The sequence below is a fragment of the Anser brachyrhynchus genome (genome assembly GCF_964034855.1).
Source record: "Anser brachyrhynchus genome assembly, chromosome: 1".
In the NCBI taxonomy this organism is placed as follows: Eukaryota; Metazoa; Chordata; class Aves; order Anseriformes; family Anatidae; genus Anser; species Anser brachyrhynchus.
The window spans coordinates 101,957,919-101,985,823 of NC_137694.1; the positions used below are offsets into that span (position 1 = coordinate 101,957,919).

Consider the following 27,905-nt stretch of genomic DNA (forward strand, 5'->3'; position numbering starts at 1 on the left):
AGAAAGAGTGAGCAAAGTTCTGGTCAGATCGCTAGGACTGGGACTCAGAGGACTCAGCATTTCTACTTGTTTTCTGCTACACTTTCTCCAGGTTTTTCTGAATTGTACAACCAGGGGATAAAAATGCAGAGCAGTGACGGAGTGCTGGACCTTCTACCAACCTGTTGCTCCATCTTTGTGTGGTTGTCTTCTTTAAGATACCAAGTGGAGTTCAGGGCTGTGTGTGTACTGTCCCCTGCTACCCCCTCTCCTCCAGGGCCAGGGGGATTTGAGAACTAAGCAGGTCTACCAATTATGACTGCCATTTCCTTAATGCACAAATGCAGCAATAAGGGCAATAAAGATTTTGCCAGTCAAGCTTGCGCCAGTGTCATGCCACAGTGATCAAGTACCAAAGGAGAGGGCTCTGGGTGTGCTAACTGCACTCTCCCATAGTGTTGTGCTCACCAGTATGTATCTGGAGTGACACAGAGCAGACAAAATGAGGAAAAATGCGATACCATTAAGATTTGGGCACATACAATTCACAGCAATGAGCTTTGCAACTGGCAACTGTCATTTTGCCCATTTCCCTGGCATGGGTGAGAGGAGCCAAGCTACCAAGTGACCTTCTGCATAAGCCCTAAGGTGGCCGTAAGCAGGCAGAAAAGAGAAGCTAGCCCTGTTAGTTCATCCTGTTTAGACCTGAATTTCTCACAGAGATAAAAGTATCTGCAGTGATCTTCCAGAGGCCTTCACATGGAGGCCTTTCTCTCTGTTCCAGTAATAACAAACCTTGTGGGCAGACTTATAGCCAGGCAGATAAGACAGGAATAATAGCACATCACACCCTATGATGAACTTCAAGGCTGTACAAGAAGGGACTATGTGAACATGGTTTGTTCAGTCCTGAGAGGGCTAAATAAAGATGATGGAGGGGCTCTTACCACTGCCTTTTGCTACCCAATTGGAGGGAACACAGAAGGTGCAGCCCAACTTCTCACATGTGCACAGGAAAAGAATGAAAGACAGTGGGCACGAGCTGCAATGAGGGCAATTCCAGTTAGAAATTAGTGGAGAAAAATTCTTCATGAGGGTGGTCACACGCTGCAGTGGGACCCCAGAGGTTTAGTGAAACCTGCATCCTTCGAGCCATTCAGAGCTTGACTGTCCAAGGCCCTGAGCAACCTCATCTAAACTGACATCATTGTGAGAAGAGACCTCCAGAGGCTCCTTTCAAAGTTGTTGGGGAACATCAGCCTAAAAACAGTAAGGACAATATATCAGATCTGGACCCTTCCTTACTACGATGGAGCTGCTAAGGAAACACTTAAACATCTGTGAAAGAGGCCCCAGAAAGCATTTTCTGAGGAAAATAAAAATATTTGGTGAGTGAGCTTAAAAGAAGAGCTCACAGGGTTCCACCAGGCCGAGAGGCTATTGTACAAGCCCATTCTACAAGTTTTCCAAGACTTTGGATGTTTTCTATGATCTAGATTAAGCTTTTGCCTGTGTATACCAAAGCCACATGCCCCCTTTCTACACTCTGTCCTGCTGCTTTCTGTGTTTGATTGTTGTGAATATCTTTCATGCAAATTCAAGCAAGGTCAAATCTTCCCCAAAAGCTGTGCCCAAAGAGATTGTAAACATGTGGGTTAAGAACTAATCAAACCCTGCTGCCTTCCAACATCCCTGGAGGATGTAGCAGGGACGTGGAGTCAGGCTATTTGCAAGGGTAGTTTATCTACAAAATGGATCCAAATTAAACATTTTCCTTTGGCATATGGTGCAAATTTCTACTGCCTTTAAATATGTAATTCACTCATCAATTTCAGTTGAGGAAACACAGTTCTACCTAAAACTAAAGGGAAAAAGAGACTAAATGTTTGTTTCTAGTTAATTGCTCAGCACAATTGTCTAAGCACACGAGCAAGGAATACTAAAGTAAGTCTTTCTGATCATGAAGATCATGTAAGAAAAGTTTACAGTCACTTTCTCTCTTCTACCAAAAGAAATTGATACTACTGCAATAGGAGAGATTTTCTTTGTCAGGCTTGAATACACAAAAACATTGAGGCCTCTTAAGGTGGTGATCATCATACCTTTGTTGAAGTGTCTTAAAACTGTTCCTCACTATGAGAAGTTTTGTTTAGTCATTCAGCATACTGATCCAAAAGTTAATTATTTAAGTCTTGTTGCCCCTTGTCAATGTGTAATCAGAAGACAAAGGAAAACGTTTCCAGGGAACAGTACCTCCCATCCTGAAGGGGAGAACCTATCTTTGGGTACATCTGTGACTCAGAGTACACCCACTTTTCCAGAACTGCCAGCATGTAGACATTTTAAGCTTACAGGCACATGATGTTAAGAAACATTCATTCTTAATAGGAGAAACACATGGATTTGTCACGTTTTTTTTTTTGGTCACGATTACTCTATGTTTAGACAGCAAAAGGTCCAGTTAAAATAATAAGCATGTCTTTGCTTTTCTCTGCTTCAGTTCTCATCAGCCTGGACAACCAGGCACAATCCAGCGACCTAAAACAGACTTCTTTTTCTGCACAAAGGGACCTGTCCTTCTCTTCCTACTCCTAGATGGCTTCTTTTGCCTGATTGAGCAGTAATACATCACTTCTGTAAAAACATACTACTTTTATACTACCTAAAACTTAGGTGTTCTGCAAAGGTTCTTGTATTTATTCATTCTAGTGCCATGATTCAGTTTGTTCTAAGTGCTGCTGGGAATTTTTCCTTCACTATTTCTCTCTTTCTGTCTTCTCATCTCCACACTTCTCAGCGCCTCTTTTTTTTTTTTTTTCTCCTTGTGGCAAGTCTAAGAAAATGTGTTCTCCTAATACCAGCCAGCCATTTCCCAAAAGTATTTCTGTCACAGTAGGCACCAAGAAAGCTGGAGCACCAACACTGTTCCTGGGCCATCAGATTAGGAACATGGGTGTGATGGGATACAGTGGGTTGCACATGTACTAGGCTATCCGCTTAGTCCGTGTATGGCAATCCTCCAACACAAGCCAAAATTTGCAAGCAATGATTTTCTGAAATGCAACTCTTAGAGATGCAACCCATTCCTGTCCACCTCTGTATACATCAGGAAAATATCAGATCATGAAGGCCTTGTTTTATGATAAAGCCAAGGAGGACGGAGACAACATAGTTAAAAATGACTACACCCTGACACGGAGTGCAGTGTTGGCAAACTTTTTAGATGATGTTAAATTATGTTTTAGTCTGCAAATCCCAAGCCAATGCTATAGCCTTGAATTCTTTCAAGTTGTTCCTAGCGGTCAGGGGTCTGGCGTGCTCTGGCCTCACTGCTCACTGAAGCTGCTCTGGGGCGTACAGTCCTTTCCAGCATCTGCCTTCATGTGCTTCAGGCAGTACCAGAGCCACTCCGGTTTGCTGCACAGAGGAGCTGTCGTGACACCTTGCAACACCACACAGCAGCACCAAAAAGAAACTGAAGGTGAGGAAGCTCACTCCAGGTGAAATCACAGGAAAGCACCAGCAAGCACCAGTGGGTCTTAAACCGAGCAAAGTGCTGCAGTCTGGTCTCTGATATCCACAAAAGGCAGTTCAAATGAAGGCTGCTGTGTACTGATGTATGAAATTCACTCAAACCGTGTGAAGCATTTAGCCCAGTAGTACATACCTAAGAGGACTAAAGTACAGCAGCAATAAATGTCCCTACGGTCCTCTACACAGCATTCATGTTATATCAAGTGCTGCTCCAGATAACCTCAGGCATACTAGCAGGTAAGCACAGTGTAAGAAAATGTTTTGTATTCTAAGAGGCTCTGTTGCGTTGTGTCTTTTTACAATGCATTTTATTCCGTTTCTAAATGTAAAAAGGAAGTACCATTTCTGAGAAGACCATTTCTGCAGCAGCGGGCTTATTTTTCCTTGCAAAATGCACATACTGCACAAAATTAATTTGCACCAGCTTCTGATAAGAACATACAGAGTCAAGGTCCAGTCTGAGAGGAGCCAAGGAAAGAAGCACAAATAACTTTTTTTTAAGCTTTGTGGGGGTCAGAGAAGGATTTTCAAGGACAGTGTCATTGAAACAGTTGCCAAAATTTTATCATCTGTGTCAGCCAGAAGTTCTCTTCTCCTCGAACAAAGATGGCTTTGCTTTCCTGTGGTTATTTGAAGGTGCAGTTTTGTTCCAAAAAAGTAATGATGGGGGATGATGTTCCTATAGCTTTTCTCCAGGGCTCTCTTTAGTGATTGAACCATAGTCATGACCACAGAATAAAGCAGGGAATTTAGGGAATTTAATGCAAAAATTCAATGCAGCATTTTTAGAGATCCACTCCAGCTATGCCTGAAATCAGTGATCCTCTTTCCAGTGATCTCAGTGATTAGTTGTGCTGTTGGGCTTCTTTATAATTTCCCATAGCAGCTTTTAAGGTGGCTATCTGTTCAACATCTTGCTTCAGTCTTACTATCTATGTTTGAGAGAGAAAAAAATACAGCTCAAGTCAGGGCATTCTTCTAGGACACAAAGACCTGGGAAGGCAATGTAAATATTATGTGCTTCAAACTTATGCTAAGCCTTATCCTGCTCCCACACTAGGAAAGAGATTTGCTAGAACGGGAGTGAACCTCTAGTGAGAAATAGCCAGGTGTTTTCCTTGTATTTTGGAAGTGTAAAAAATAATGACACAGTTCACTGTAAAGCCAGCCACAGCCTTATTTTGATGAGATACTCTAACACCGGGCATTTCAGAGGTAAATCTTTCTTTCCAGCAGCTTTATTTAACCACTCTATACTTCAGAACATTTCATCACTTCAAAAGCCTCAAGTATCCTGAACAAATACAAAATCCCTTTTCTCACACAGAGTTAGAAATCCCTGCTATAATGGGGGAGCCCAGCATCAAAAAAACTAGAGAAGAGTCGCATCACCAACAGCGTAAACAGCTACTCCTGCTATTTACATTTAATGTTAATGTTCTCTCCCTTCGTATTAACATTGTGTTATACAAGCAAGCACAGCTACAGAGAATTATGAGAGTGAGGATCTACCCTCCTAGGACTTAGGACCAAATCTAACGAGGCATTCAGACCTCGCTGCATCAAGGACGTTCCTCTGACAGGGGAGGGGTGGAAGCATCACATTCATTTGTAGCAAGGGAGACGTGAGAGGGAGGGGAAGCAAAATGTCCAAGGTGGTGCAGTGCAGTATATAAATGCAAGAAAATCTCCTCCACAGTCTTCTGAATGCTAGAGGGGTGGAACCAAGAATTGAAGCAGAAATCGCTGGGGTTTGTTTAGCATTGAAGTTGATATTGAGCATTTTCAGATTTAACTTCTTCAGTTTGTAATAGTTAGTAAATAATTTTTTTCTGTGCATGGGAAAATGTGCAAGCTATTTCTGTATAGGAATAGATAGCAGAAGTTAGAAATGCTTTAAAAAATGTTGTTTAACGTAGGAGTCAGTTTGCTTTTTAATATTCTGTCTTTCTGGTGACACCTTGGGATCTGTAAAGACTCTGGAGGTTGAGGTCCTGTGTTTGTTTTCTCAGGCAGGAGGAGAAACGGCCAGTTAAACTTCAAGGGAGAGCCATTTTGGCACTGACGAGCAACCCAGAGCAATGTCACTGGCTGGGGTAAGCTGTCTGGTGACCGGAGCAGGAGGATTTCTTGGCCAGAGGATTATCCAGTTACTTCTGGAAGAAGAGGAGGCACTGGCTGAAATTCGGCTGCTGGACAAAGCCTTTAGCAGTGAAGCACTCAGAAGCTTTGGAAGTGAGTACCATCTTGTGAGGATGATGCTTTGTGGGTATGTGTGCTTTTGTCTCAGGTGTATAGCTTGGGCACCCTTACCTCCCACCCTAACCTGTTTTTTTAGGCATAGGCTTTATTTCAAGGAGTTCTTGCTTTATCCCTCCAGCACAGAAATGAGGCATAAAACTTAATAGCAAGAGTTTTCTTTGCCAGAGCCTGAGGTTTCGCTAGGTCAGAAGAAAGACCAATATACTTGTAGAGCAGCAAACAGCTTCCTTAAGCCTGGCTTCTATTGCATCAAAACCCACATGAATGCAAAAATCTCACCCTCCTTCTGGGGAGAAGGAAAATGAAGCCAGTGCTGTACCTGGGGGACAGTGTAACGCAGAGCATGCTGCCCTGGGCTCTGATGTGCAAGTGGCAAAGTTGTGGGTGCCAGTGCTGATCGTTTTCTCCAACCTGTGATTAATTAGATTAACACAGGCCTGCAGGGGCTGAGATTTGTGAGGCTGTAGCTTAAAATTTGGTTATTATTGTTATTATTACTGTAGTTGCCTGGAGAGCAGAACTCTTTTGTGGTATGCACAGAAGGGCCAGGACTCATTCGCAGAGGACAAGTCGGGGTTTGTTTTCTTGAATGGACTGGAGACAGCATAAATGAGTGATGCACTCGCAGCCAGAAGCAGTATGTAGTGGAGAAAGCAGCTCAGAGTATTGTGCTTTAAATGTCCCATGTCCTGGCATCCTAAGCACTTCTATTTAAATGTCACATGGGTACCTAAATTTGGTCATACTCATGTGTCCCTGCCATACAGACACTTAATTGATGTGCTTTCCTCCATTACATCTTAACCTCAAAAACCATTTTTCCTCCATACTGACATTATCTGTGTGGGAATCCGTACAGAATATCTGCATACAATGTGTTAAAGAGCCACAGTCTTTCTATAAAGTGCTTAAGTATCACTGAAGAATAGTAACAGCGCACCATAAACCTGGTGCAAATTGCACAAGCCTTTAGGATGGTTTTATACAACCTTGACTTCCTCCTCATTAAATCTCATTCACTATTTCACTGGATTCGTGTAGATTTGCTCAATGGCCTTGAGCCTTGCAGCAGTCCTTTCTGCTCTGATTTTCAGGCAGGACCCACAGCCTGCAACTGCAGTAGGCACAAGCTTCTGCAGCAACAGTAGTGTGTGTGGTTTAGCACTGATAGAGCAGGGCAGCACAGAAACATCTGCTCTGTGCCATGAGAACTTTGTGGGGACTGTGGAGCTTCCTGCGGAGCAAAAACAACTGCATGTGTGAACACAGTCTTGGCTGGGCTGCAGGAGAGGTTTTGCTGATCCTTTTTTTTTTTTTTTGTTAAAAAGAAAGCTCTGTGCCTTCTTTCCTTTTCCTCCCACCTTCCTCTCCTGAACATTGCCCAGATACCGCCCTCTCCTACTCTTACTTCATTCCTGCTGCCTATCTGACCAGCACAGGAGGAAGGGAAAAATCAGGTATCAGAACATTTTTCATTTTTTCTTTTCCCCCACAGACAGGTAGTAGGAAGAGCAGGCAGGCAGTTCAGATGTGTTTGGACTGCCTTAGGCCCCTACATTTGAGCTGGTGGTCCTTCTGTTTGTATCAGCCTCTATAGCTACATCTCTTCAAGTGTCTGTGCTCAGCACTACCTGAAATAGTTTCCTGCCATTCGCTTTCAAGCCCTTCTATAGCACAGCACTTCCTATTCACAATGCAAACCCTGTGGGGCTGAAGTCTTCTGAGCCATTATTTCTGCCCATTACTGTTCTCTCCATTATTTTTACTGCAGGGATTTTGGCTTACTGGCACATATTGTTTGGATTTCTTGAATAGCCAGGAGCACGGCTGAGTCATTTTCTTTCTCACTGAACTCTTGAGCTCATTTTGCTTGCAGTATCTTTGCTGAGTCAGGGTCGTAGCTAATAAGACAGGAGCACGTGCAAGTTGAACATCTCAGTAGCTGAAATTGGGACAGAATAAACATCTCAGCCCCCACAGGCTAAAGGCACTAATAAATTGCATTGCCCTTTACAAATGAAAATACAATGCAATTTTTAATTTTATCACATGAATGAAAAATCATTTTTGTGAAGCATCCATTTAACCAGGAAAGTGGAGAGCTCTCAGGAGTGCCTCTACCCACCATCCACCCTGCAGCCCTTAGGAGCTCCATAAAAGAGCATGAAGTACTTCAAGCTCCTGAAATCTCACTGACATTACTGGTTGCTCGAACTTTAAACAAGACTTAGAATAAAGAAAGACAATTTAGGGCAATTAGTCTGACTGCATTGCTGAGCCAGACACTGTTCACAACAGGACATTGTATTTTCCTGAGTAAGCATCCCATTTCCAAGCAAAAACTACCCCGTAGCAAACAGGGAACGTTGCTCACAGCAGCTCAGAAGCCAGAGAAACCATTGGTGAAGTACAAGAAGCTATCTCAGTGGCTATGTACTTTCTCATAGCTACAGAATGCAAAAATGGAGAGCTGGGTTGAATTTATTCTCTTCATCCCCATTCCACCTGATGCATGCATGGGTTTTGATGCCTGGGCAATTGGCTTTGAAGACAGAAATCAAGTTTCTCTCTGCTGTTCATCTCAGACTGAAACCGTTACCTGCCAGCCATTCATTTTTTTCCCCTCTCTCTACTTCCAAGCTCACCTGTCATTTTCCTCTTCCCAGAGCACACCAAGAGCAGTCTGCTGATTCCTCAGAGTTAGCTTATGTTGGTAAGGCAGTGAACAAGGTCCACATTGTATTTTCAAGGGCAACTTCTGCTGACTAAAGTGGAAGGCAGGAACAGCTTTCCTGTCTCATCACACACACAACTTAAATTGCAAGCCCAAGCAAGGCACAAAGCAGCTGGACAGCAGCTTTCCAATGACCAGTGCCAGCTGTCTCTGTGATCAGCTTTATAAAACGCAGTTTCTTTTATATTTTTCCTGAAAGCTTTGGTTTTCATGTGTAAAAACCTCAATTTGCCTAGCTTCTGCCTAGGTACAGTTACCACTATGAAGTGAACGTATGTCAGAATTTACATTGTGAAAAACATATCTTTCAATCAATTCACAGTGGAGATCAGTATAAACCACCTGAAAACACAGCCTTAGGAAATAAATGCATTCTGTAAAATAAGAGCACAAGACAGCACGTAGAAGTGGTAGTGCTGGAGGGCAGTAACTCCAGTTTTAGTAGGACTTTTGTGAATGTTGAGCATTTAGATTCCTGTTTCATATTTCAGATCAAGAAACTGTAAAGAGAAAAAAAAATCCCTCAAACTTGTTGCATTAGAATAATTGTTAAATTAATGCAGGACGAAATTCTGTCTGGTTCCACAAAGGAGGAGAGAAAACCAGGTAAAAAGATTAAAAGATAATCCTACTCGTTTCTATTTCTTAGCATCTGTATCTGTTAGTGTTTCTCCATTAAAGATATGGGATGAAGTCCTGCCTCCTTCGGAGCCAGTGCAAAAACACTAGGATAGACAAGATTTCTGTCACGGCTGAGGCTAAAAGCTGTACAAATTTTATCAAATTCTCCCCTTATCTAAACGGGCCATTGAATTTCGCTGGAAGAGGGCACAGCATCTGCCTGTGCCTCGGAGCCCCCTGCTAGTAGCTGTGCCTGGGGAGCCCTCTAGCGCACGCACAGCAGAGGCTCAGGAGAGGAAACGTGTTGCTGTAGTGACACTGCGTCCTTAGAAGATGTACATCATGCTGAGAAAGTCCTCTCCCACGACACAGCTGCAGGCAGGCCACCAGATTTCCCAGGAGGGCAGCATGTCGCCGGGCTGCAATTTTCTCCATGCCATCAACCTGTGCCGATTCAATTTTGAAGCGTAGTTCTGGACTGTTTTAGGATGCTGTGCAGCAAAATTTAGGAGAAGGGTGGCTCCAAGATCGAGAACTGTCACACACATTAGCTGCTGGGGAGCAAGGGAGCTTGACCAGGAAGATCAGGGATTAAAGCAAGCCAGGGCTGAGGAATGAAGCCTTAAGAGTTCAGATTTGGACCAGAAGTATATGCATGCTAAAAATGGTCCCACAGTGCACAAGCTGAAATGGAGCCAGCACCAGAGTTAGAAAAGGCAGGGTAAGTTGTGATCTAGGTAGGTAAAAAAGGAGGGGTGCCAGAACTGTAAGTAATGTATTAGAAGAGCTGCAATATGAGCAAAGTCAAGGAGCAGGAATTAAGTGTGAACACAGCTCTGTGTACACATGCTACCATTCATCACCTGAAGATGTGAGCATGCAGTACCTGGCTGTTTGGTACTTGGATTAACACTTTTATTAATAGCCAGTCACCAGAACATACATAGCTAAAGCTTCTCCCTCTGTGAAATTTAAAACAGATCCATGTCATACCTGGAGGAAGCTTCAGGCCCTTGACAGAAGTGGGGAAATTTCATTTTAAAAAACAAATAAACAAAGATATATTAAATATTGGCTGCAAACATATGGTAGGTAAAGCAACATAGACCTGTATAGCACTGTAGTTAGCACTTGGCAATACAGCCACTGGGAAACGCCTTCTGTTTTGCCAGCCTTAAAATATTGCTCCTGTTCCTGGGCAGTCAGCAGCCCCCAGGAACAGCTTCAGCATCTACGCAGCCCTTCACCACTCCTGTCAGAGCTCACCTTACGGTGCCCAGGAGGTCTTTTGCTTTGCTGTCTGCTTCCCTTGCAGAATTCCAGGGCAAGACAGAGGTGAAAATCCTGGAGGGGGACATCCGAGATGTGACGTTCCTGTACCGTGCCTGCCAGGGGGTCTCCCTTGTCATCCACACAGCCTCCATAATTGACTTCTTGGGACTCGTAGAGACGCAGATGCTCTGGGAAGTCAACGTAACAGGTAAGCAGGCAAAGCACCTTTCTCAGACCTCTTTCTATTAAGTGCTAATCATCATCTGCTCAGGAAAGGGAACACCTGACATGATTTGTTTCTGAGCCAGATTCACTGGGTTGTTCTGCAGTTTGCACAGCTATACATGTGAGTGAAAGCCATGCATATGTGTGGCCCTCTGCAGCTCTGGCCACCTCCACAGCCAGTGTGCATCAGTCATGCTCTGCGGGGCATTGCAGGACCGTTCACTTTTGTTAGCACTCACATACACCCATCCTGAGATCTGCACAATCTTTGCCTTTGGAGGGGATAGTCATAATTCCATTCTCAGTGTACCTTTTTGGAAGCAATTCATCTCTGAAATCCCAATATGCATCTGAAAAAAATCTGTAACACAATTGCCTGAACACATTTTCCAGTTTTTACAAATACTGCAGGCTTTGGCTGCAACTACAGCAAACTTTGATTGCCAGTGCCCCAGATCCTGTGTCTCTCTGCTTCCTATTCCTTTGCTCCCTCTTCTTTTCCTTTGCCTTCATTTGCTGTTACGTCTGTGTGTGCATGAATGCAGTTCTGAGAAGCAGGTACTTTCCCACTTAGAGCTCATTATTAAGATTTCCCTGGAAAACTCAAGGCTGTGGGAGGGAGGGTATTTAGTGACTTCAGTGATGGGATCTCCCTTTCTACTAAGGGCTTCCTGTTCCTTGTAAAGAAAGGTCAGATTAAGGGGGAAGGCTTGGGCTCAGGAATGGCCTGTGTGGTATCAGCTGTCAGGAAATTTCAATATATTTCCTAAAAGAACAAGTGCACCCCCCTTCCTGTGATCCCTCTCTATGCCTTTCAGTAAACAGGTTCTGCTTACCCTCCCTGCATGCTGACCTCCCAGGCCGTGTTGCTCCAGCTCCTGGGTGAGGATTTGGGGAAGATGTTCTTCTTTTCATTGACAGTTTTCCTGGTCCTTTGTTCTTCTCTACCACAGACAAAGGCCTTCTTCACAGAAAAATATGGAACATATTTCTACAGGCAACACTTTTACAATTATTGACTGCGCTCCAGTGCTCAGAGGAAGAGAGTGTTCTTTGTAGATGAGTTGTCTCTTACACACATCTTAAAAACAGTGAGATGTCATTTTTGTCATTTCAGCCTGGCCTATCACCTGTGTATTTAGCTTCCAGAATATTTCATTTCTAGTCACTCAAAGCCACAGATTGAAAGTGGCAACAAATTAGAGCCCAGCAGGCAGTTTTTCAGGTCCCTGCCAGGAGGGAAGAGCAAAAAGCCAAGTTCCTGTAAACATGTCCATTGTTTGGTATGAAAAATAAATACACAGGGGTTCAGAGAGGGGATTTATAAAGCTTTCTCTTTATGGCTGTATTCCTGCTACAATCTGTTTTTCACAGAAGAATGTGTTGCCTATACCCCTTAAAACATACAAAATAAAAATTAAATGTCCCAAAAGCAGAAAGGAGCTGGATCAGAGCTAGAGGGTTTATTTGTTTGCACTGTTATTCCTTTCAGCACGTTTAGACTTAGGCACAAAATATTCAGATCGCCCCGACAGAGTGTGTCTGTGGATAAAATAATTTGGGCAGTGAGGGTTAGCTGAAAAAAAGTGGTAAAATGAAAGTACACGCCAGTACTGCTCGCAGATCAAACAGCCACTAAGGTCAGTTGCTAAATATCAAAGTCGTCTTCCCTTTTCTCCTCCACTTCTACTCTGATGCTCTTTCAGCTTTCCAGCCAGCCAAGACACTGCTATGTACTTCACAGGCATGCAGCATGAAAGTTTTGTTTCTCCTAGAAAACAAAACTTTTATAATAAAAATGTGTCAAGGAACCAGATGTGCGTGTTCACAAACCAGAACATAAGCAAACAAATTCCAGTTAATTCCCACTCCTTTTTTTTTGTAGTTAAAAAATCCACCTAGCTTCTAATTCAGGCCTATAAACATAGGACACCTAAAGAGGGAAAGTTCCTAGCTCTTTTCAGCTTCCCCGGACGAGAGTGGTCTGGATGGGAGCAGACCCAGCCTCCCCCATGGGAGCTGACAAAACCCAAGAACACATAGGGGATAGGTCTGATAACTAAGAGATTGCACTTCTTTTGGCAATCCCATTCTCCAAGCGGGAACCTACATACTTCAAGCCTTTTGAATGGGATCTCATGAAGATGATGCGACAAAGCAAGCGCATGTGGATGTGGCGTCTCCAGATTCAAACCTCAGGTGGGAGTGTGAGAACCTCAATGAATTGTAAGTTAAATTTGCTGTGATGCAGGGGTTTTCTCTGGCTCACATTTCACACAATGCCTCAGGGGTACAGTATCTTTTTAGGAAGAGAAGGGAATTTTATTAAATTCTTAGGAGGAAGGGAATTAAACAATAATTAAATATAATCCAAACAAAGGTACCCTCTATGAATCACTTCTTCAGATCTATATTCAGGCTTGGTTCTTGTAATGCTGACTCTGAAACCAGAAGGACTTTGTACAAGTAGAACTTACAGATCTGGTCCATGGAAGATTTACTTTATTACCTGCTAAGTGAAAGATGCTCAAGTTCCCATTACTGTAAGAACCTTTTCATTTTTTACCATGCAACCTTCATTTCATGAGTTAATACTTAACCATGTGCTGCTAAAAATATAGCACATTTTATCAGGGTGAAATTGATCCCAAATGGATATCAACTACCAAGATAATTTTATGTTTGTTTTGTTAAAACTTGCTATCGTTTTTGATTTTATCCAGCTCCTCTGTACTTTATTACTTTCCCATATTTTTCAAACAGCATCAATGGCAGGAATAGCTAATTAAGCTATTACTATATTTACTATATCTAATATAAATTACTAATTAATTTTTTTTTTCATGCTTGAGGAGTTCCAGGCTGGAGCCCTTTTCAGCCAACCCAGCTACACGCAACCTAACTTGCACATTTCTCTTTTGAAGGTACTCAGATGCTGCTGGAGGCGTGTACCCGTTGTAACGTCCAGCACTTCATATACACCAGTACTGTAGAAGTGACAGGCCCAAACTGCAAAGGTGACCCAGTATTTAATGGTGACGAAGATACAGTTTATGAATGTATGTCAAAATCCATTTATGCCCAGAGTAAGAGACTGGCAGAGGACTTTGTGCTGAAAGCAGATGGCCAGGTGTTGAAGGATGGTGGCGTGCTGCTGACTTGTGCCCTGAGATCCATGTACATTTTTGGAGAAGGATGCCCATTTCTTCAAGGTCATCTGGATAAGTGTCTGTTGAACAAAAATGTCTACCTACGCTTCTCCAGGAAGGAGGCTTTAGTGAACCCTGTGTATGTGGGGAACATTGCCTGGGCACATGTGCAGGCAGCCAAAGCTTTGCAGGTCCCACAGAAAGCCAGACATATCAGGGGGCAATTCTACTACATCTCAGATGACACTCCTCATATGAGCTATGCAGACCTAAATTACGAGCTTACCAAGGACCTGGGGTTTGGAATTGAGCCCCGGCTCCCCATGCCTCTGTCAGTGTTGTATTACTTCTCGCTGCTGCTGGAGATCATGAGCTTCTTGCTCAGGCCCTTTGTCAGGTACGTCCCCTCCACCAACCGTCACCTGGTCACCCTCCTGAACACCCCATTCACCTTCTCCTATAGGAAGGCACAAAAGGATTTTGGCTACATGCCCCGTTACACATGGGAAGAGGCCAAGCGGTGCACTGGTCAGTGGATTGCCTCTGTGGTCCCACAGAGGAGGGAGCACTTGAAAATCAAGGCTGCCTAAATCTTAAGAGGAGATGAGACCTGGCTAAACAAGTAGGGCCATGAGCTAAAGAAGAGCTGGGTAAACAGCAGCAGCAGATAACTACAAATAGAAAAAAAAAGAAAAGAAAAAAAAGAAAAGAAAGAAAAGTGTAATAGCACACTCATCCCCAAAAACAGAATAAATACATGTGGTAAGTTCATTTGTTTGTTGAGGACAGGCTGATCAGGTTATTGTATGGTCCCCATCCACCTAGTCAGCATTTAGCTGTTATTTTACTAACTCCACACAGGCAATGGTTTGAACACATCAGCCCTTCTTTTTACTCCACACCACCTTTAAGGTCTTTAAGGCAATAAGGGCACAATTCATCCTAAAACTATGACTAAGCTTTACAAATAAATAAAACTATGCTATACTGTACTCACTCAGCTCTTGCCAGTATTACACAGCAGGTACGAGCCACTTGATTGCAGAAGCTGTTACAAATCTTGGTCACTTTTTCAGGACTGTTGTATAATTTTCTGTGCTGTTCACTTGGCAGTCCAACCTGTGAGGAAAGTCAGGCACAGTAGGCACTGTGAGGGCAAAAGCACAATGGTAAGTAAGTGCCACAGTATTTAGTAAGGACAGATGTGTGGAGAGAGAGGAGCCAAGTTAAGACTGTTCCTCATCCATTCTCACTTTCCTAGTTATGATTTTTTTTTTTTAATTTGGTGGGAGCCCATGAGAACAATAGCTGTAACAAGACGGAAAGGAGAAAAATATTGCAGGACAGCCTTGGTCACTGAAGGGACTGCCCTGCAGATTCAAGACGTTCATGAACACTGAGGAAAAACAAACAGTGCTGAAAAATAATATGCTATTTTCAGATTTCAGATGAGAGCAAAGGCTAGCATGAGCTGGTAAATGCATATGTGCTGTCCCCGTGCTTTTCTGATGTCCCTACGAGTTTCTGCAGAATTTACAACTTGATTTTAGGGCCAAAAACGTAGAACTTGTCTGAATGAATACTTTGAATAAATTGGTGTGATCCAGCATTTTCTTCCTAAATCTAAAATTCACTTGCTGAAAACAACTCTAAAAGATGGGGTGTTCTGTTCAGAATTATGTGAACAGAAAAACGTTACCATACTCTCATTTCCAGATATGCTGGCAGCTTATAGTCTGTGTTGAGTTTAATTACTCAGTGTCATAGACACTGATGGTACCAGTGCAAATATTACCATTTTCCTTAGTAACATCCTAGTTTAAGTATGTGATATCCAAAATGGTAGAATACCAGCAACCAGAACTTCCAGTCATATTCTGGGGCAGAGGAATAAATCTTTTGAGCTTCCATTGAAGGTTTTGTAGTCTGCAAACTAGTACTGTGGATGTCATTTGAATGAATGCCATCGCTTGTCTCAACATCTCCATCAGAACTCCTCCATTATTAATAAGCACACAGATCTGTCCCACACTGAAAAAGACTCATCCCTTGCTAGACTGTGTGCTGGTAACTCCTTTATAGATTGATAAAGAGTGAGGAGGTTTGTAGATACCGCAAATAATAAGGGACTTGCAAATGAAATTTGGAGTTGTAAATTGATCAGGAAAATTGACGTGGGTACATTTAAAAACAGATAAAAGGCATTATTTAACATATTTTATTTTTCTCAGGGCAGATGAGCAGCACATCTGTGTGAGGGGGACTGTATTAGCCCTATAATGTGATCCATATGCTTCAACGTCAAGTAAAAAAAATAAAAAATAAAAAATCATACTCAAGCAAATTCTCCAGTGAGGCCATGATTTGGTCCAGTTGATCTTATGGGACCAATTTACTAAGGTCCTGTCCCATCCCTTTGCCCAGTAGCAAAGCCAACAGAACAGACCCAAGCACTCATGTCTCAGCTGTTCCAGCCTGCAGTTTTCAGCATAAACTGCAGACCCACACAAAAGATCCACCTGAGCACACACAGTTTTCCTATCTTTGTTTCACCAAAGGGGTGAGGCAGAAACCTGTGACTGAAGCATCTTTCACTATCAAAGCAGTTCACTCGTGAACTTAAGTAGGAGCAAGCAAAAGTCTCCCATTTTTTTCTGCTAGCTGTACAGCATTTTGAACCAAGCTGTTGACAGCTACCAAAAGAACAGCAGCTTGGTGACATGGAAATACCTGAGGCACAAATTTTGTGTGCGTCACAGACAAATGCAGAGCAATGTTTTTAGTCATCCTTGTCTGGACATAATTTGGCCAATCTGGTTTTAAAAAAAATATTTTGTAAGCTAGCTGATTGTCCTATTCAACCAATAAAACATGGTTTGAGATGGTCTTTAGTTCACAGGCAGTTGAGGGAAGGATCTGCCCCTGCTGCTTAGCTCTATTGTCTGCCTTTCCAGTTTTGCTTAAGCCCAGGCCTTCAAAATTGACTAAAATGAGATCAAATCAATCCTGAATCAGACATCCACTCATTACCAACAACGGCAGCCAACCACCCCTCAGCCAGATGCTAACAACTTCACAAGGCACATAGGTGTGAGAAACAGTGTGCTTCTGCCTTGCTTGTGCCAGCTTCAGACGTAAATCTCGGTGTCTAAATATGGAGCAGTTTTAGGCCATTTAATTTTACTCATGTTCCCTAAAATTTCTTCCTAAAAGACTGATAAAAACAAGTCTGTTCTCTGCCTGCCAGGACTCTGAGCTGTAGAATAGCTCTTGGTAAGAATAATGTGCCCATCAAGGTCAGTAAGTACTCCGGGTGTGACTTGCAAACAGGGAACATCTCACCTGCCAGCGATTCCAATAATCATACCTTTATGCTAACAAATACACCTCCAGACCTCTCCAGTCATGCTCTGTTCATCTCCAGACTGAGCTCCATCTCCTGTTGAGCTCTGTTCCCCTCCCATCCAGTTCCTTTGCCCTCCACTACCCTTTGTCACAGAATCACAGAATCACAAAAGGGTTAAGGTTAGAAGGGACCTCTGGAGGCCATCTGGTCCACGTCCCTTGCTTGAGCAGGGACATTGAGCTGGTTGCCCAGGACCATGTCCAGGCAGCTTTTGAAGATCTTCAGAGTGGGAGAGTCCACAACTCTGGGCAACCTGTGCCAGTGCACTGTCACCTGCACAGTAAGGAAGGGTTTTCTGATGTTTAGACAGAATTTCTCATGTTCCAATTTGTGCCCATTGCCTCTTGTCATGGCACTGGGAACCACTGAAAGAGCCTGGCTCCATCTTCTGTGCACTTCCCTTCATGCGTTTATGGACATTGATGAGATCCCCCCCAAGCCTCCTCTTCCCTATTCCCCCTCTGTGCATGTTCCATTGCTCTGCCAGTACTTGTGCTTGTACATTTATCCCTTGTGCCCTCCTCTGTTCTCACTATGTTCCCCTCTGGACCATCGGTGCATTTTTCCACTCCTCTCCCATCCAACCGACCTCTGTTCCCTGCCACACCCCTCAGTTCATGCACCTTTCACCATTTTACAGGTGTGGGAAGATGGGCATTAGACCTCGCAGCCATTCCAGGCAACCCAGTGTCTTGCATTCCAAAAACCTGCTCAGGGATGGAGAGAAACCAGGACTCTAGAAGAGTATGTTTTGCTTTAACCACAAAGCCCAGCTGCCTTCCCAGGGCACCCACATATCCAACTCTCCCCACTCTCTGAGTCTCTTTGTTCCCCTGATCCCACACAACTAGAACTCAAACCTCCAGGGTCCCCTACCTCTGCTCTAACCCCTACACCCTGCTGCCCTCCCCAGGCTTCAGAAACACAGGTGTCCAGGATCTGCCCACTCTTTGAGCAGAGGAGAGGAAGGACGCTGAATCCAAGGCTGGGGTTGTCTCACTGTGATCCATCCCACACAGCTTTGTTACCGTGGGCTCTGGGACCAGTTTGCTGAATGTGCTTTCAGTCTCACCATTCATATTCTTTGCTTCTTCAGTCTCCTGCGTTGTTGGCTTTTTTTTTTTTTTTTTTTTCCTCACCACTTCATTCCTTTACATTCCACTGCGTCCGTACTTTGTTTCCCTCTATTTCTATTTCCATTCCCCTCTAGGCCACTCCATTTGCCATCTGTTGCCCTCCATTCACCACAATTCACTCCCCTAAAGTTGCCTCTTTTCACTCTGTTCCTAGGTAGAAGACTCTGAGCAGGGCATAGGCCTCCGGCAGGCTCCCAAGTATGTAAAATTCATAGCACTCTGAGTGCTATTAGTAAAGCTCCAGAGCAGCTCCACACATTTACATATATATAGTTATCTCATTTGCCTCCAGGGTTTGAGTAAGGCTTTCAGAATGGGCAAGATAAAATACTGCTGAAGGCGGTTATCAGATACTGCTTAGAAAAGCAAAAGGAAGGTGTTTAACAAATGGCAACACCCATTATTTTTACAGGCTAGTGAAATTTCATTCTAATGTTCAGCAAGAGTGATGATGGGCACAGTCATGGTTGCTCTCTCGCTGAAGAGGGAATATCAAGGACAATCCAGGCACACAGAAATATAACAGGAAAGGAGGGGGGAGAAGAACAGAAGCAAACCTTCTATTTAATAGGAAAAGGCACTTAACACATCAAAGAGCTGGTACATGAACACCTACCAGAAAACTGGGACATCTTAGCCCAGGTTTAACAAAGCTCCTAAAATAACTGAAGCTGCTGCCACAGAGAAAAAAGGACAACTTCTCTTCCACAGTTCACTTAAAGACTCATTTCCTGAATGCAGGCTCCAGGTGTCAGTACCTGCTTTGTTGTTTTTGTCTTCTCAGTAGGACAGTGAGATTTTTTTTATTTTTATCTTTCTAACAGCTGCACTCCCAACAGTCAGATTATTTATGCATTCATTTCAGAGAAGAGAGAAGAGAAGAGAAGAGAAGAGAAGAAGAGAAGAGAAGAGAAGAGAAGAGAAGAGAAGAGAAGAGAAGAGAAGAGAAGAGAAGAGAAGAGAAGAGAAGAGAAGAGAAGAGAAGAGAAGAGAAGAGAAGAGAAGAGAAGAGAAGAGAAGAGAAGAGAAGAGAAGAGAAGAGAAGAGAAGAGAAGAGAAGAGAAGAGAAGAGAAGAGAAGAGAAGAGAAGAAGAGAAAGAGTTGGAAGGGACCTACAAAGACCTTAGCGTACTACTGTCTGACCAATTCAGGGCTAACCAAAGGTAAAGCATATTATTAAGGGCATTATCCAAATATCTCTTGTACACTGACAGGCATGGGGCATAAACCACCTTTCTAGGAAGCCTATTCCAGTGTTTAACCACCTTCACATTGAAGACATTAAAGACATAAAGTTCTCCTGATCATTGCCCAGATACTGCCCTCTCCTACTCTTACTTCATTCCTGCTGCCTATCTGACCAGCACAGGAGGAAGGGAAATATCAGAATGTTTTTCATTTTTTCTTTTCCCCCACAGACAGGTAGTAGGAAGAGCAGGCAGGCAGTTCAGATGTGTTTGGACTGCCTTAGGCCCCTACATTTGAACTGGTGGTCCTTCTGTTTGTATCAGCCTCTATAGCTACATCTCTTCAAGTGTCTGTGCTCAGCACTACCTGAAATAGTTTCCTGCCATTCACTTCTAAGTCCTTCTATAGCACAGCACTTCCTATTCACAATGCAAACCCTGTGGGGCTGAAGTCTTCTGAGCCATTATTTCTGCCCATTACTGTTCTCTCCATTATTTTTACTGCAGGGATTTTGGCTTACTGGCACATATTGTTTGGATTTCTTGAATAGCCAGGAACACTGCAATCCCACAAAGCTTTACTCCCGGAGGACAGCAGCCTACGGACTATACAAAGACTAATGTCTGTTCAAGCATATCTAATTGTCAGGCTCATCACAAATAGCCTGTCCCCATACTCCGACACTTTTACATCCATAGACGTAGAGATCAGTACAGACCACGTGAAAACACAGCCTTAGGAAATAAATACATTCTGTAAAATAAAAAAGCACAAGACAGCATGTGGCAGTGGTAGTGCTGAAGGGCAGTAACTCTAGTTTCAGTAGGACTTTTGTAAATGTTGATCATTAAGGTTCTTGTTTCATATCAAGAAGCTGTAAAGAGAAAAAAAAAATACCTCAAACTTGTTGCATTAGAATAATTGTTATATTAATGCAGGATGAATTTCTGACGGGTTCCCCAAATGAGGAGAGAAAAACAGATAAAAAGATTAAAAGATAATTCCTACTCAGTTCTATTTCTTAGCATCTGTATCTGTTAGTGTTTCTCCATTAAAGATATGGGATGAAGTCCTGCCTGCTTCGGAGCCAGTGCAAAAACACTAGGATAGACAAGATTTCTGCTGTATAATTTTATCAAATTCTCCCCTTATCTAAACGGGCCATTGAATTCCGCTGGAAGAGGGCACAGCATCTGCCTGTGCCTCGGAGCCCCCTGCCAGTAGCTGTGCCTGGGGAGCCCTCTAGCGCACGCACAGCAGAGGCTCAGGAGAGGAAACGTGTTGCTGTAGTGACACTGCGTCCTTAGAAGATGTACATCATGCTGAGAAAGTCCTCTCCCACGACACAGCTGCAGGCAGGCCACCAGATTTCCCAGGAGGGCAGCATGTCGCCGGGCTGCAATTTTCTCCATGCCATCATCCTGTGCTGACTCAATTTTGAAACGTAGTTCTGGACTGTTTTAGGATGCTGAGCTACTCTAATGAGCAGATCCCTTTCTGTAACTTCCTGGTACATCGCCATGCACAGAGTCTCCTCCATCCTGACACCACCTGCTTATGGTCCTGTGTGCATCAGTGAGTGAGATTGCAGAGCAGCAGTAATTACCACACATCACACTATAGGGTGGATGCTCTGCTAAACTGTCCCTCAACCCACCCTGCAGTAAATGTTAGCTGACAGTCACCTCCACAGTAGACTCAGGCCCCAGGTTAGTGAGGAGCTGAAGTCCCAGGGCCAGAGGGCAGGGAGAGAGTGTATGCTAGCCCTTGACAGAAGCAGCAAAGGAAGAGACCTTGCCTGGTCCTTCCTCTTGCTGCTCCCATCAGGAACCCCCCTTCTCCCTGTCACTGTGCCCTCCACCTGGACAACACAGCTGTGGCCCATTCCTGCTGCTGCCTGCCAGAAGGAGGGTATCTGAGGTGGGTTCAAAGGGTTACAGTACATGAGGTTACATCAGGGTGGTTGTCAGTCAGTAGTGGAGTTCCCCAGGGCTCTCTTTTAGGGTCAGATCTCTTTAATGTTTTCACAAGTGACTTGGATGCAGGACTCAAAGATATACTGAGTATGTTTGTGGAAAACACTAAATTGGGAGGAGCTGTTGACTCCCTCAGAGAGGCCTTGCAGAGAGATATTGACAAATTAGAGGGTTGGGCAATCACCAACCATACGAGATTTAAAAGAGCAACTGCAACTTGGATGGGGCAACCCTGGATATATGTACAGATTGGAGGATTAGAGAGTGGCCCCACAGAAAGAGGTCTGTGGTTTTGGTTGACAGCAAGTTGAATATGAGCCAGCAGTGTGCCCCGGCAGTCAAAAGGGCCTACCATATCCTGGGATGCATCAAGCACAGCATTGCTAGCTTGTCATGGGAAGTGATTGTCCCACTGTACTCCGCATCAGTGTGGCCTCACCTCAAGCACTGTGTGCAGTTTTGTGTACCACATTATAAGAAAGACATAAAAATATTAGAGAGTGTCATAAGGAGGGCTACAAAGATGATGAAGGACTAGAGAGGAAGATGTATGTGGAGTGGCTAAGGTCACTAGGTTTGTTTAGCTTAGAGAATAGGAGACTAATGGTAGACTTCATGGCAGTCTACAGCTTCATCATGAGGGAGAGCAGACTGGAAGGCACTGACCTCTTCTCTCTGGTGACCACTGACAGGACCCAAGGGAATGGCGTGAAGCTGTGTCAAGGGAGCTTCAGTCTGGATATTAGGAAAAGGCTCTGAGAGGGTGGCTGGGTACTGGAACGTGCTCCCCAGGGAATTGGTCACAGCACTAAGCCTGCTGGAGTTCAAGAAGCATTTATACAATGCTCTTAAAAATATGGTTTGACTTTTAGGTAGTCCTGTGGGGAGCAAGGTGGTGGACTTGATGATCCTTGTGGGTCCCTTCCAACTTGTGATTCTATAATTCTAGGTGATGAGAAGTCAGGGGCAGCCAACCCTGCTGCAGGCAGCAGTACCCTGAGAAGCTGGGATCCAAAAGGGCTGTGGGGGGCTCAGTGCCACCAGTAGCTGCCCGCTGTGCTCTGCCTCACAGCATGGGGGTTAATGCCTCGTATGTTCTCAGTAAAGGTCTCAGGGTGAGGGTGAAACTGAAAAAATCATGAATCATGGAATAGTTTGGGTTGGAAGGGACCTTAAAGATCTTCGGTCATATTTTTGTCATGTGGTGGGGAATTTTAAGCCTCAATTTCTGTCTTTGGGTTTCTTAGTGTCATAGACCAGGAGGGCTGTTAGTTCCCTGGACTGATATCAGCAGGGGCTCCCCCAGGCCAGGCCTGTCCCTCTGTCCTGCCAGGAGCTGGACAGCCAACAGGAGGCCCAGCCCCAGGCACCAGGCACTTCCCTGGGACATGCTGTGGCCAGGCTGTGGTGGGCCTGCTCACTGGGGCCTATGGCCAGGCTGGGCAGTGCTGTGGAGAGCGCGGAACCAGCCCTGCTGAGGACTTGCTGGACAGGGGCTGATAGCCCCAGGGCTAACATGGCATCCTGGGGTTGTGTAGGGATATCAGGGTTGGTGACACCCTGCGAGTCACGGCACTTGGCCGTCTTGGGTGTCCTTCTCCCTGACTTGCAAACCAGCTACCAAACAGGACCTTTTGGTATGGGTTACCCTTGCTGGTGTTCATGACACCACCAGCTGTGACACCCTCCAGCAGTCAAGCTCTGGATCAAAGCAATTTCTGGCCTAGGACTGCAATTGTGTTCCTGCAGTAAATGTGTGTGGCCTGCAAGGCCATGAAGTACATGAAGTACATGCATGAAGTACAACATGGTATCCCACTGAGAGATACCCCAGCATTTGTGGGAGAAGGAGTGGAGGAGAGAGAATATGGCTGACTGGGTTTTGAGTTTTAAAGTCAGTACTGGTAGATTTTAATATGTGAATACTTTCACTTTCAGAGTAAAAAAGCATGTTTAACAACAGTTGGAAACCTTCCACTACTCCTGAAATAGCATCAGCTTCTTTCCTTCATCCTCAGCTTAACAATACTCCATTCCTGTGAGAAATGGGCAGAGCAGAAAGTTGTATCATGGGAATTACAAGCAGCCAAATTAAAGACTGTGGTAGAGTATGGAAGGCAGAGGTGAATAAAAATCCTATAGAAAGTAGGGAGGAAAGATGGACCCAAAGAGTCATTCTCCACAAGCTACCTTAAGTTTGCGTCTGTATTGTCCCTTTGTTCAGCTGTTTGCCACAAATTGCAAAGCATTTGCAATAAAAAGTTGTTATCAGCAGAATCATCTGCACCACCTGCTTTAGGTGGCCCTCACTGAGCAGGGGAGTTGGACCAGATAATGTCCAGAGGTCTTTTCCAAAGTCAGCCATTCTGTGATCCTGTGGTTTGGTGAATGTATGAAACTCTTAGGGAATGAATACCTGAACAAGTTACCATGTTACTTTGCAATCACTAGTGTGTGTTCATTCTTACTTAACAATAAACACAAACCAATCAAGATATTTCAGGGTGTACGTTTCAAGGACATAGGCACGGTTACTTACAGCAGCTGATTTGCTGCAAGTTTACACTTTAGTCTACATTGCAGTAACTTGTTTATATACTCTTATGCACATCAGTTTAGCAAAGTGGCTACAAAATGTACCTAATCAGTAAGAGCCTTATTTTCCAAGTTTGCTGACTGGTACTATTATCTAATTTATTTATTTATTTATTTATTGGCAATCAGTAAAGCAAACCATTATTTATCAATGAAACTCCAATTTCAGCAGAATCACAATCGTTAAGAAGGATTTTATATATATATATATACACACTGGGAAAGAAAAAAATGTTAAGATTGATTTGCTGGAGAGGTATTTATTTACCCAAGCATCCAGAAAAGAGGGAAGTGGCTAAGATACGTGTGTGATTCTTAAATGCTACTGAAAAATGGATTATTTCTGGTTCCAACAGGTACAAAAACTGAGTTTAAAGTTCACTTCTTGTTATTAAATATTTTGTCTCTAGAGAGGAACAGATATTTGGTTACTAAAATGGACAGGAACTCTGAGCTATTAATGTACATTTTTAATAAATGTAGGTATACTGAAGCTGTTCCAGAGGAATACAAACAATATAAGATATTATGTCAATACTGGAAATTGGAAATACATGCCTGGCATTGGTCCAAAGGAATATCATGCTGTTATTAATACAGGATACAAAAAAAAAAAAAAACACCAAAGAGTGAGGGAGATTGCAAGGACCTGTTTTTTCCACCTCTACCTCTGCTGCGTCCTCCTCCTCCTCCTCAACTGCCTCCTCCTCGTCCTCTACCGCCTCCTCCTCCCTGGCAAAAACTTGCTGCCCAAATGGCTCTGCGTGCCCCTGGCTAGGGCATGGTGGTAGCAATGGTGGTGAGCCCAGCGATGTCAGGAGCAGTTGCCAGGGAGCAGGTGTGCAAAGGTGGCTTCTGTGGGGAGGTCTGGTGGTGAGCGCTGCTCACCGCTCGTAGTTCTAGTTCCATTTGACACCCGGCAGGACCACGTCTCCGTGGCCCTGTAAGGCAGCAGCTGGCGGGTCCCAGCATCTTCATGACCCTGTGTGATGCGTTGCCTGTCCCCTGATTGGCTGGCTAGAGATTGTTTTGCAAGTGGCTTGTCATCAATAGTGGGTGTGTCTTCTCCTCCCTATATAAGGGCCAAAGGGTGGCAGTGGGAGGCAGAGAGTTGGAGAGGGGAGAAGGCAGATGCTACTGCAACTGGCAGTGTCAGAATAGGAGAGGTAGCGGTGGTGGAGGAGGAGGAGGTGGTGGTGGAGGAGGAGGAGGAGGCGGCGGTGGAGGAGGAGGGGGCCGTGGAGGCGGAGCAGGCTGTGCATGAGGAGGAGGTTGAGGAGGCGGTGACAGAGGAGGAGGAGGATGTTGAGGAGGAGGAGGTGGAAGAGGCGGTGGTGATGGAGGAGGAGGAGGAGGAAGAGGCGGTGGAGGAGGCGGTGGCGGTGGAGGAGGAGGCTGTGGAGGAGGAGGAGGCGGAGGAGGGGGAGGAGGAGGAGGAGGAGGAGGCAGTGGAGGAGCAGGGGGTGGTGGAGGAGGAGGAGGATTAGGCTGTGGAGGAGGAGGAGGAGGAGGCGGTGGTGAAGGAGGAGGAGGCAGTGGAGGAGGAGGAAGAGGAGGCGGTAGAGGAGGAGGAAGCCATGGAGGAGGAGGAGGCCTTGAAGGAGGAGCAGGCTGTGGAGAAGGAGGAGGTAGAGGAGGCGGTGTCGGTGGAGGAGGAGGAGGTGCAGGAGTCGGTGGCGGTGGAGGAGGCGCCAGTTGAGAAAAAGGCTGTGGAGGAGGAGGAGGCCGTGGAGGAGGAGCAGGCCGTGAAGGAGGAGAAGGTGGAGGAGGCGGGTGGCGATGGAGGAGGAGGAGGTGGAGGAGGCGGTGGAGGAGGAGGTGAAGGCATTTTGGGTAGACCTGTGGTATCAGGATTTGGACTTGATGATCCAAATGGATCCCTTCCAACTGGCTATATTCTGTGATTCTATGAGGAGGAGGAGGATCCATAGAATAATTATTGTTGGAAGAGACCTTTAAGATCCTCCTTGTAAGAGGTGGTGGAGGAGGAGGAGGAGGAGGAGGAGGAGGTGGTGGTGGAGGAGGAGGTGGCGGAGGAGGAGGAGGAGGTGGTGGCAGAGGACGAGGAGGTGGTGGCAGGAGAGGAGGAGGAGGAGGTGGTGGCGGAGAAGCAGGAGGAGGTGGTGGCGGAGGAGGCCGTGGTGGTGGCGGAGGAGTAGGAGCTGGTGGCGGAGGAGGAGGAGGTGGTGGTGGCGGAGGAGGAGGAGGAGGTGGCGGAGGAGGAGGAGGAGATGGCAGAGGAGGAGGAGGAGGTGGCGGAGGAGGAGGTGGCGTAGGAGGAGGAGGTGGTGGCGCCGGAGGCGGAGGTGGTGGTGGTGGCGTAAGAGGAGGTGGTGGCGCCGGAGGCGGAGGAGGTGGTGGTGGCGGAGGAGGAGGTGGTGGTGGCCGTGGAGGAGGAGGTGGTGGTGGCGGAGGAGGAGGAGGAGGTGGCGGAGGAGGAGGAGGAGATGGCAGAGGAGGAGGAGGAGGTGGCGGAGGAGGAGTTGGCGTAGGAGGAGGAGGTGGTGGCGCCGGAGGCGGAGGTGGTGGTGGTGGCGTAAGAGGAGGTGGTGGCGCCGGAGGCGGAGGAGGTGGTGGTGGCGGAGGAGGAGGTGGTGTCGGAGGAGGAGGAGGAGGAGGTGGTGCCGGAGGAGGAGGAGGAGTTGGAGGAGGCGGCGGTGGCAGCGGAGGAGACGGCGGTGGCGGCGGAGGAGGCGGCGGTGGCAGAAAGGATCACGGGGGGGAAGAGCAGGTGCTGGAGGAGGGGGTGCTAGAGGATCAGGGGGAAGAGGAGGGGAAGGAGGAGGAAGAGAAGGGGGAGATAAAGGAATCATAGAATCATAGCAACATTAAGGCTGGAAGAGACCTACAATATCATCCAGTCCCTGACTCTTTCTGATAAGAAATGTCTTCTAATTTCCTAGGAGGAGGAGGAGGTGGTGGAAAACGAGGAGAGAGATGACACGGAAAAGGACGACGAGAAGAAGGTCGACGACGACGAAGACGACGACGATGATGAGAAAGAGAACGAGGAGGAAGAGGGGGAAAAGGTCATGGAGCAGGAGAAGGAGGAGGCGGGGGCGGCAGCAGTGGTGCTGGTGGAGGAGAAAGCAGCAGCGGTGGTGGTGGTGGAGGAGGAGGCGGCAGTGGTGGCGGTGGAGGAGCACGCGGGGGAAGAGCAGGTGCTGGAGGAGAGGATGTTAGAGGATCAAGGGGAAGATGAGGAGGAGGAGGAGGTAGAGAAGGGGGAGATAAAGGAATCATAGAATCATAGCAACATTAAGGCTGGAAGAGACCTTCAATATGATGCAGTCCCTGACTCTTTCTGATAAGAACTCTCTTCTAATTTCCTAGGAGGACAAGAAGGAGGTGGTGTAGAAGGAGGAGGTGGTGGAGGAGGAGAAGATGGTTGTGGAGAAGGAGGAGGTGGTGGAGGAGGAGGAGGTGGTGGAGGAGGAGGTGAAGGAATTTTGGGTAGACCTCTGGTATCAGAATTTGGACTTGATGATCCAAATGGATCCCTTCCAACTGGGTACATTCTGTGATTCTCTGAGGAGGAGGAGGAGGATTCATAGAATCATTCTTGTTGGAAGAGACCTTTAAGATCATCTTTCTACGAGAGGGTGGAGGAGGATGAGGAAAAGGTGGTGGTGGAGGAGGTGGTGGTGGTGGAGGAGGAGATGGTGGCGGAGGAGGAGGAGGAGTTGGCGGAGGAGGAGTAGTTGGCGGAGGAGGAGGAGGAGGAGGAGCAGGAGGTGGTGGTGGAGGAGGAGGAGTTGGCGGAGGAGGAATAGTTGGCGGAGGAGGAGGAGGAGGTGGAGGATGAGGAAGAGGTAATGGCGGAGCAGG

The 27,905-nt window shown here is 45.6% G+C and overlaps 2 protein-coding genes across 3 annotated transcripts in view; both read left to right on the forward strand.

Annotated features, from left to right (window-relative positions):
- The first annotated feature begins 5,108 nt into the window (after positions 1-5,108).
- On the forward strand, positions 5,109-16,120 carry HSD3B1 (hydroxy-delta-5-steroid dehydrogenase, 3 beta- and steroid delta-isomerase 1). Of its 2 annotated transcripts, none has more exons than XM_080551427.1 (4): positions 5,109-5,264; positions 5,526-5,748; positions 10,446-10,610; positions 13,552-16,120. In XM_080551427.1, exons 2-4 carry the CDS (start codon positions 5,595-5,597, stop codon positions 14,364-14,366), a joined length of 1,134 nt encoding a protein of 377 aa, XP_080407553.1. In that variant the 5' UTR covers positions 5,109-5,264; positions 5,526-5,594; the 3' UTR covers positions 14,367-16,120. The 2 variants fall into 2 exon arrangements, with proteins under 2 accessions (XP_080407553.1, XP_080407554.1); XM_080551428.1 differs by having other exon boundaries at positions 5,171-5,326.
- Positions 16,121-17,378: 1,258 nt separating this feature from the next.
- The window catches only part of LOC308187646 (uncharacterized protein), a gene marked incomplete at its 5' end in the record, with an annotated part of 35,004 nt that continues 24,477 nt past the window's right edge, over positions 17,379-27,905 (forward strand). The window contains 4 exons of the mRNA XM_080575815.1: positions 17,379-17,462; positions 18,473-18,516; positions 19,737-19,740; positions 26,981-27,106. Coding sequence (XP_080431941.1) covers positions 17,379-17,462; positions 18,473-18,516; positions 19,737-19,740; positions 26,981-27,106 — 258 coding nt within the window. The remainder of the gene's footprint in view (positions 17,463-18,472; positions 18,517-19,736; positions 19,741-26,980; positions 27,107-27,905) is intronic.

Excerpts from the sequence above, each read along its gene's own strand:
- HSD3B1 (XM_080551427.1), top strand. The coding sequence starts at position 5,595 with ATGTCACTGGCTGGGGTAAGCTGTCTGGTGACCGGAGCAGGAGGATTT. Across the intron at positions 5,749-10,445 it reads AGCACTCAGAAGCTTTGGAA|AATTCCAGGGCAAGACAGAG; the intron begins GTGAGTACCATC and ends CTTCCCTTGCAG. Across the intron at positions 10,611-13,551 it reads CTGGGAAGTCAACGTAACAG|GTACTCAGATGCTGCTGGAG; the intron begins GTAAGCAGGCAA and ends TCTCTTTTGAAG.